Raw genomic sequence first — 10,054 nt, 5'->3', positions numbered from 1 at the left:
GGTAGATGGTGCCTAATGTCGTCCAATCACCAAACAGTTTGTTAGATAGTGAAGCAGCTCGATAGCGTTGGGCTGACGGTGTGGTGAAGGTGAGTGAAGTCGAATATTTTATAGATATATAAATATGAATGTAACAATTTCTGAATCTGCAGTTCATCGAAAATTCAAATAATATCCAGAATTTTATCTGAAATTAATTATGAGCTCGAAAGCAGCATTACATTTAGCTATCATTTAAGTTGTTTGCTAGTTAGCAAGCTAACCAGTGAACAAGTTACAGAAATCAGCACTTAAGGTTTCTTACTAAACTGTAATGTAACGCATGTTGACCCTAATCCTAACCCAGAGTGCAGTCTGAACAGTAAAGCATCACTGTTACCTGACTACCAAGTGAAAAATGAAAGTAATTTTTGTGTATTGATCGTCAATATTCTAACAGGATTTTGTCCATCTTCCCTGGCAGTGTATTTGGCTATTTCATGAGGTGGTGTATACCCACTCTTTATTAAAATCAACGCTTTTGTTTTTACTCTCTTCTGTCCTGTAGGAAGGCTGTGCCAGCATGGGTGTGTTATCCACGCTGATGAGGGGGCTGGTGCGAGGTGCTGACAGGATGTCTGAGTTCACGAGCAAGCGTGGATCAAGGACTCATAATAAAGGCAGGGGCGCCAGGCCCGCTGGACGGAATCTCCCCAGCTCCAAGTTTCTAGCCATTCGGGCCATGATTCCGGAGTTTGTGGTGCCTCCTTTGGAGGGATTCAAACTCAGACCATATGTCTCATACCGTGCCCCGAAAGGAACAGAACCTCCACTCACAGCACAGAGTCTGTTCGATGAAGTTGTGGCTCCTCAGATCAAACAGGACTTGGAAGCAGGCACTTTCAGCAAAGACCAGCTAGTGAAGTATGGATTTGAGCCCACACAGGAGGGGAAGCTCTTCAAGCTCTATCCAAAGAATTATGTACGTTAATGATGGATTTCCAAAGACTCGCTGATTCACTGGGGACTGAAAGCTGCAGATCAACTGATGAGGGCCCCTTCTAGAAAATCAACTACTACATAAACTGTTCAGGAAAAAGGCCTTGTCTTACAGGTTTTGTTATTTGATGACCTGGAAAAATAAAACAAAAAGCATGATTAATACTGCACAACTGTCAGATATTCATTATAATGGTTTGAGCTCCTGTTTTTTTTTAAGTTATGAGTCTTCACTAAGGGACTGGTGATCTTGTTCAAGGGTATATGCAGACTAGCTACATGTGACATATTTCAAAGTTAAACACAGTGGTAATTATTCAGTTACCACATAATAGTTTGCTTTATTTTTCAGGCCATTAAGTACCTAAAATTGCACTTACCTGTACTCTAATGTCCACTTGAGACCGGCTAAAAGTGAATCAATCCTCAGACTCATATTACAATAAACAACATTAAAAAGCATAATTATAGTCTGGTACAAATAGTTTTGTTCTGTAGGTAGGTTCATTATATCTCTACATTGAGACGAGTAACTTCTAAGGGTGGCCGCTTTAGTTCAGATGAAGGCAGCTGTAGCCGATTGCAGTGGGTTAGGGCTCACATGTGCTAACTGGAGTCACTAAACTGAACCGAACCTCTTGAACAGGTTTGTGCAGTATTATATTTGTGTTCTCACTTAATATAAAATTATTACTGATTGTCGCATGTGGTGTGATCTTAACCTGAATATCACCAAAATTAAATCAACTTGATTTAAACCACCAAAATAATATCTTGAAAACTGGATGCTACACTGCTAAGTGCTAACAAACAGAATTCTCCCTTCAAGGGGAGAGTCACCTGACAAACAACATGGCCTGTTATAATTTTTATGGGTGCATTTCTGATATTTTGTCCTGCTCCTTAACATTAACAATTAGCTGCTATGTTTTTTGATTCAACTTTAGGGATGCAGCTTGCCAAGTGGGCATCTTGACCCTATTTTAGCCCCACAACAACCACCTCACACGACCCTGCAGCTGGTCTGGGCTAAAGAAGAAAAAAAACCAAACAAAGAACATGTGTAGGTGAATGGTTGTATTGCGCTTGTAGCTACAGTACACACGAGTATGAGGATTATAAACTTCTTTTTTTTTTTTTGCTTAAATACAAGTTTATATTAAAAAAAAAAAATCAGTGTCACTATGAAAATAGAGGGTCTTGCTAATTGCATATAATGTGATAAGTCATTCCAAAGTATAGGAATCTTCATGATAAAAACAGTGACTGGAATAACAGCATGACATGCTCTTGCTGTAGTCAGGCTATACATTTAGATTTCAATAGTGTCAACATTGCTATGACTCCTGTAAAGCCTGGTCTGGCATCCAGTCCCAGCGCCACACGTGGAGCATGTGGTCATAGAATGAGCAGCTGGCCAGCAGGCAGGACAGTGAGGGAGCATCCTCATCAGGGTTGAGGGTGGGAACTGGAGCAGGGGAGGTCTGAGGTGCTGCAATTCCCTCTGGGATGTATCGACCAGCATCGTCCTCCAGGGAAGTGTCAAAGCTGGCAGTGGGAGATTCATATTGAATCCTTAAGTGTCCTCGGTTCTCTGCAGGGCTTTCCTTTGGTTCTGTGGCAGGCGGGGAACAGGCAGTATGGTCCTCCAGGGACAGCCTGGACCAGTCTGCTCCATATGCCAAGGAACTGTGGAGGATGTATGAGGTTACAATGGGGCATGCTCCTGCACTGCCCTCTGTAAGTAAACAAACAGTAAGTTATTAAAACCCCCCACAGATTTCTCCTGGTAAAAACAACCATTTGTACAATATGTGAGGTCTACTGATGTTTCAGGTAGAGAAGGAAGCCTTTCACCATTCAAAGCTATTTACACTGCCAGCACCATTCACAGAATCTTTCCTATCAAACACAAACACCATTTTGGCGTGTTTGGCATCCATCTGTTTCAGACAGTTTTTTTTGTGTGTGTTACACACCCCTTGGCAAACATGGACATGTGTCCATGTTTGATTTGAGAAATTGAGGACACAGAGAATGTCATCAGGAAAGCATTTCGTGAGGCAACAGATTTATAGAGCAGTATGCTCATTTTCCCATACATTTTTATAGAGTCAGACTTCTTTTCACGACAAGGAGTGGCTCCCTGCTGGCCATTAGAAAGAATGCAGGTTTAAAATGCTACATGGTTTGCCTTTTCAGGCCTGGACTCTAGTCCATCGTTTTTAAAGAGCCTATAAAAAAAGCAAAAAGGTATATGCTCTGTTGCTTAATTTCTTCAAATTGTGCAGTATCTATAAATAGTAATGATGAGTTCATTAAGCTACCTTTCCGCTCTGAGAAGCTAAAAAGACGGCTAAGATCAATTATAATTAGACAATTGTCAAACAATTCTCATATTTAAGAAGCTGAAACTAGACCGGTCTCTGGAGTCCAAACCAGCTAAACTAGGCAAGAGCCCACGCAGGCTGTCAGTCCAATGGGAGAGACAGAATCACCACAAAGTGTGAGGTGAAAACTGTGTTTTCACAGGCCTAAAGCTGGTCTAATTCAGAGCGACCATTTTATTGTTTATCACTTATTCAAACACACCTAGAGCCTGCTGACAGTGAAGGATGTGGAAGTCATTATGCATGCAGGCTGCCAGCAGCAGGTGCTGATGGCTGGGATGCCACTTCAGTCTCCACACTCCACCACCCAATGGAGTCTCACTCAGGGGCTGCCGCATGTTTCGGCCATCCCACAGCAAAACCTGCTCATCGTAACTGTGGAAGGAGAAGTGCGTGAGAGGAGCAACAAGTATACAACTCTTACACAACAACAGCTCAACATCAGGATATTTACCTGCCTGTAGCCAGAATGTGCTCCCGATGAGGGTTGCTGTGAATACTGCACACACCCATCGAGTGCCTTTGAAAGAAAACAACATAAATTTGTGTCTGCACACTGTCAAAATGGAATATATACATGAAAACTGATACACTATCAACCTCACCTTTTACTTATGAAAGTGGGGCTGGAGGGACCGATCCTTAAATCCCAACCTTTCAGTTTACAGTCATCACCACCTGGTGAGAAAACAACACATGACACAGCACAGGAGAATATTTAGATGGCCGATTTAGAGGCAGCATCAATGTGAGCTCACAAACTACCCGTGTAAGGCACACAAATTGGTGGCACATATGTATGATTTAAAGTCATGATAAAAAAAATAAAGTACACCATATCTGAAATCTAAGGTTTTATATACAAGGACAAAAAATATCATCTGCTTCTTAGGAGAGGTTACAATAGGTAAGTACAACATCAGATAAACAACACATGGCATATTACACTGTGTCATTTATTTAACAATAAACCAAAATGCAGAAGGGATGTGTGAAAAACCAAGGACAATATGCTTCCACGGGAATTAATTGGCTGCTACTCAGGCTGTTAATTATCAGCAATCATCAGCCAGGAGCCGATAATCAAATACTGATTATCGGCTTGACAGTTTTCTGGTCCGGAGCACTCGTGTGTTAGCACAAGGCCCAGCAGGAAAGCCGTAAACAATGAACTTAGAGGAGCAATTGTTGCTATTGATTAAACTTGGAAGGGTTATAAGGCCATTTCCAAACAATTTCAAATCCATCACTCTACAGTGAGAATAATTAGTCACAAGTGGAAAACACTGAAGACAAATACGAATCTTCCAAACAGTGGCGATCCCAGCAAATTGACCCCAAAGTCAGACTGTGCAATGCCGAGTGAAACTCCGAAAATCGCTACATTTCAGAATATGTAGGCTTCACTTAGCATGTTAAATGTTAAACTTCTTGACAGTACAATCAGACTGAACAACATTGTCTCATTTGAAAGGGCAAAGAAAACCAAAAACAAATACACACCGCAATATAGCTTAGGTTTATGAAGTTGCATCTGAGGAAACCACAACACTTCAGGAACAATGACCTTTGGACATACAAGACCAAATTGGAGAGATTTTGCTATAATGCACAGTGCCATATTTGGTGAAGACCAAACATTGCATAGTAGTACAAATACCATCTCATACTGAAGCAGCTTAATAGCATTTGGTCAAGGTGAAACACCAACTCATACCATCTGTCGTGGAGCTGTGGTGGTGGAGGGATGATGATTTGAGATTATTTTGCAGGCACAGAACCTGGGAACCTTGACCATGAACTCCTCTGTATACCAAAGAACACAGAGGAGTCAAACAGCTAAAACTCTGGACCAAATGCTGTCATACAACAGACGTTGCAATTGCGCAAAGAACCTCAACCCAAAGAAACCTGGACTTTAAGACAGCTGTACCCACAAACGTCAATAAACTGCAGTAAAGCTGTAAAGCAGAATGAGGGCAAGATGCATCCACAATAATGTCAGAGACTAATGAAGTCACACAGAAAATTATTACTTCAAGCTACAGTTGCTAAAATTGGTTCTACAATCTTCTGAATCATGAGGTGCACTTAAGGTTTTACTCACTGCTTCTGGATTTTGGCTTAGTTTCAAATACATAAATAATGGCATGTGTTGCTCATCTGAGGTAATAATTTTATCATATTAGAAGCTGAAAAGGATTCATATGTGAAACCTCAGAACTGAAATAGGATGTACTTACTTTATTTTTCACATGACAGTTGTATATCAGTTTTACTGACTGATTTCAGCAAATAAGATGCCACTCACCAATTATTAATTAAATCCTAATTAGTATTTAACCGTTATTTTGTTTGCAGAAAAAGATGGACTAAACAAAAAATGTTTTAGATCAAAGAATATTTTATTTTTAAATCACAGAGCCAATCCAAGTAAATACAAAACAGAGTTTTTAAAACAAAAAAAGCTATTCAAACCTACCTGCTATGATGGGTTTCCTGTTCTTACTGAAAAATACAGTTATTTGGATTTATGCAAATGATACGTAAGATTCTAGAATACGCTTTTCTTTGCTTGCAACAATTAACACATTAATTTTTAAGAGTGACAGGATATATGTTACCAGAGTACACAAGCTGTGTGTCCCAATAAGAGAAGGCAGAGATCCAGGCCTCAAAGTCATGGGCTTTCCACTGAGACAGTGTTGTTAAAGCACCTTCAGCCAGAGAGAGCACGCTGATGCAGCCTGCAGAGTCACTGCACACAATCCGCACGTCACTGCTGCTGACACGACAGGGTGAGGTATTAACATGAATGATATTTGCACAACATGTGACATTGGCTCTTTTATGGAGGTAGTAGCGTCTCCAATAAGCTGACCTGTCCAGTCTTCCAGTGGACCAGTCTAATGACAGAGCCAGCCGCTCTGCTCCAACCTCCAGACTACTGAGAGACTGCAGACTGTGGCTACCCTCCTACTGGATACACACATTCATGAGTGCACACCACAACATCAACACAAAACAACAAATGAATGCACAGTTAGAGGTGAGGCATAAAAACAGCAGCCTTCCTGTAGCCTGAATCTAAAATAGCTGCTGCGCTCATGCACTGCAGCTCAAGCTGTCTGTGGCCGTTACACGGCAATCAAGGCCTTAATGCGTATTTTAGTGTGCTAAACTTAGTAACTGTTAAATACAGGCAAAATTAATGAAACACCAAAATCATAAACTCGACTGATCTTGGGGCCAATAAATCAGCTGATATTAACCATAAATAATGCCATATCTACATTTATAAAAGTCAATAAATATGTAAAAAATAAAGAAAAGTTATACTGTGATTGGACAGATTTTGCTGCCCCTTTCATGTTTCTGTCGTTAGATCAGGAAAGCCTCGGTTACTTTAGTGAGCTGACAACCAGTTTTGTGTAACTTTTTATCCTGACTACCAATGATGGGGTTAAGTGAATCCAGATAATGGAAAAATGTTCTGGGTATGCTGAGATGTCTTCATAATACAGGCCCCACATGCCACTGTCTAAATCTTTTGATGCCACATTTCTCACCTGACTGCGAGACAGTGTGTACAGCTGCAGCTCCCCGGTAGCTGTTGCCATCCCCAGCACTGCTCTGTCTGACACAGGCACGTGGCACCTATGAACACGCATAACAATGAATATGAGGGAAATAACCGAAGCTACACTGACCAAATCTGTTTTCTTACCATTTCAAATCTAAAATGGCTGCGGTGTCCATGCGCTGCAGCTCTGTGAGAGGGGGGCACATCGGTCCCTCGTGCCGAAATTCAAAAAGGTAGAGACGACCGATCCTGCTCGGGGTGGCATCTTCTTCCCCTCCCTGCAACATGAGAGCAGAGTGACACAGAGCAGACATCAAAGTGGGTCCTCATTAACTCCACTGGTTGCTTCATTCGGCTACCAAGTCTTTATTAATAAAATGTATGCAGCACTCTGGGGCAGCAGTGTAATTTTTTTTTAAGTTAGATGACATAAATGTAATCAAAAATGATTTCCAGGGAGAGTTTAAATTAGCTGCTGTGATCTGGGCCAGTGTGCCTGTATAACAAAGTTAAGTCCGTGTGCTGGTAATGCCATACGCCTATACAGCATTTGTAAGCAAACCGAGCGGCTTCTGAGTGAGTCTGCTTTAATTACCAGCTAGCACTAGAGCAAGAGGAGGAAACCAACTTTAAAAAAAAAAAAAAAAAGAGTTAGCAGGCAATAGAGGAATACCTTGCATTACAATCCTTCTCCTTACATACTAACTAATAAGGCCCTGTCATATTTAAATACGACCCCGCCCCTCACCTTTGGAACCAGTTCCCAGTTTGGATTCAGGAGACAGACACCCTCTGCTCTAAAAACTGAACATAAAACTTTCCGTTTTGATAAAGCATATCAGGTAGGGCTGGATCGGGGGGAGCTTCCTGTGATACTCTGAGGATTTCTTCTCAACTCACTTCTTTTCAACCCGCACACGTTTTATATGCCACTGCCACATGTCATTAAATTGTATCTTCTCTCTCCCACAGTCTGCCCTCATCTTTCCTTTTTCTCTTCTGCTTCCTTTCACAGCTGCCTCTCCCTGAGGCTGCTTCTGTCAGAGGTTTCTTCCTGTTAAAAAGGTTTTTTTCTTTGCCACCATCATATAGTGCTTACTTATAGGGGATTGTTCTAGGGGGTTTTCTCTCCAATACTGTAGGGTTTTTACCTAAATTGAATAGATGTGATGTCACATGAAAACTATGAAAAAGTTGTCTGACGTAATATGAAAGCGTTTTAATTTCTTAGAGAACATGCTTAAGGTAATTAGGAAAGACTGCAACAAACATTTTATTTAAGGGGAGCAAGGGCCAATCTATTAATACCGGATTTTTTTTTAAATATCAATATCTCCTAGTTTGGAGTAAGGTTTACTGTTAGCATGTACTAACCCTTTATTTTGCTCATATTTATCTTATGGTGCAGTTTAGCCCTAGTCTGAAATAAGTTCCTTAACGCCTCTGCCTTTAAAACCATCCTGTTTTTAAGCTTACTTTCACACAATTCTTCTGCACTCACAGTCAGAGCTATAGCTTACAGAGCCATGACTGGAAAAAGAAAACTGACTCAAACCAAGTCCCAGTCTGAAGACTAGGATTACTTGTACATACACTGACCTCATTATTTAAAATGTTGTCCATGTTTAATATGAGAACCAAATACTGGAACTGTATACATATACAAAAAATGTAAAGATTTTAGGTCCATGTAAGTGAACAACTGGAACTTCTGCCCAGACACTGGGTAAATCTATAACCCCACCATTTAAAAAATAAATAAATCACAGCCCACATTAATATCTATTCCTGACTTGACTTAAATGGTAAAATATACTAACTACTAATGATTCAAAGTAAAACACTGAAGCTTTATATATTATACTTGTCAGCTGACATCAATTGTACAAGCCATCACTTTTTTTTTGTTGTTTTTTTAACAAACCAATTAACATAGTGGTCAGAGTTCTCTGGCTTCTTTACTTATTACTAATCTGGTCTAAATGCTTACAGCCAGCGCTGGAGATAAGCATTTTAGCCACAAACCTCTTTTAGCAATCCAATCCGGTGATCCAAACACCGCCAAAACAGGTGGACAATGTACACGGGACCAAATTCTCATAATTTTAAGCGAAGGAAGGGTATAAAGAAATTTGTATACAATTCTATTCCCATGACAGGTAATGGGATGTAATCTCACCCCTTTCTGTAGCTGATACGTGCCGCAGGCCAGGATGCTGTGGTTGGGTGAAACAGGACACCACTCCACCGCGTCAGCGCTCAACTCCGTGTCGAACACCTGTAGACTGCGGGTCTTCGACTTCCAAGCCATGAATACCTGATGTGCATACCGTTATCCCACGGGTTGCTACAAATTCCAAAATATATCCTGTTACGACTCAGTTGTTAAAAGACAGTAAACTAGTGCACGACATCTTAAGCATTTTTAGTTAAATTTAATTAACGTAACAAAATGTTTTGGTCGCTAGCTAGCAAGCTATGAATAACTGGCTGCAGCCTCACAAGAGCCAAAATGTCACCAGTCAGAGATTTATAGCATATTCGTATACCGTATTCCTAACGTTCATATACACATTCTTTGTATATGAACATTTAAAGTAACTTTTAGTTTAGTTTAATGCCGAATAACCGCAGAGAAACACGTAACAAACAAAACTCACATGTGTGCCAGCCCTGAGACTCGACGCTTATAGCGTCCTTACGTCATCTCTGAGCGTCACGGTGTATTTAGGTGCCAAAGTGGGGAATTGCTATTTAAGAACAAAAGATAGTTTATTTATCCTGTATTTGGATACATTCTTTTGTTAAAGGAGTTCAATCAATAATAAAGGTATTGTAAAGAGTTAATATATTTTTTTTTAAAAAGTATAAGACAGAGTTATTTCATGTGGTATGAAAACTGTATATGTCCTTTACACCAAAATGTGGAACAGAGGCAAGTAAATTAATGCCAGAGTCAGAGGAATGCAGACACATGCCGAGGCATTTTTCTTTCTTAATTTTGTTGTGAGGTTTTAGCCTTCGTTTAGAAGACTGTTGGTTCAGCGTCATTTTTGCGGCATTGTCAACAATAAAAATGGCGACATCTGCTGGTATGAAAGCT

General features: G+C 40.4%; 2 protein-coding genes across 2 annotated transcripts; one reads left to right on the top strand and one right to left on the bottom strand.

The window, feature by feature from the left end:
- Position 1: 1 nt before the first annotated feature.
- mrpl41 (mitochondrial ribosomal protein L41) lies at positions 2–1,151 on the top strand. The gene is made up of 2 exons (XM_082555707.1): positions 2–89; positions 548–1,151. The coding sequence occupies exon 2, from the start codon at positions 563–565 to the stop codon at positions 968–970; it is 408 nt and encodes a 135-aa protein (XP_082411833.1). The 5' UTR covers positions 2–89; positions 548–562; the 3' UTR covers positions 971–1,151.
- Positions 1,152–2,040: 889 nt separating this feature from the next.
- dph7 (diphthamide biosynthesis 7) lies at positions 2,041–9,775 on the bottom strand. The gene is made up of 10 exons (XM_082553683.1): positions 9,612–9,775; positions 9,131–9,298; positions 7,096–7,229; positions 6,938–7,025; positions 6,250–6,344; positions 5,993–6,150; positions 3,974–4,046; positions 3,823–3,888; positions 3,571–3,743; positions 2,041–2,716 (listed from the first exon to the last, which is right to left on the bottom strand). Exons 2-10 carry the CDS (start codon positions 9,260–9,262, stop codon positions 2,316–2,318), a joined length of 1,320 nt encoding a protein of 439 aa, XP_082409809.1. The 5' UTR covers positions 9,263–9,298; positions 9,612–9,775; the 3' UTR covers positions 2,041–2,315.
- Positions 9,776–10,054: the final 279 nt, after the last annotated feature.

This window comes from Aulonocara stuartgranti (assembly GCF_965226115.1).
Source record: "Aulonocara stuartgranti genome assembly, chromosome: 12".
In the NCBI taxonomy this organism is placed as follows: Eukaryota; Metazoa; Chordata; class Actinopteri; order Cichliformes; family Cichlidae; genus Aulonocara; species Aulonocara stuartgranti.
This window is presented reverse-complemented; position numbering and strand designations above follow the sequence as displayed.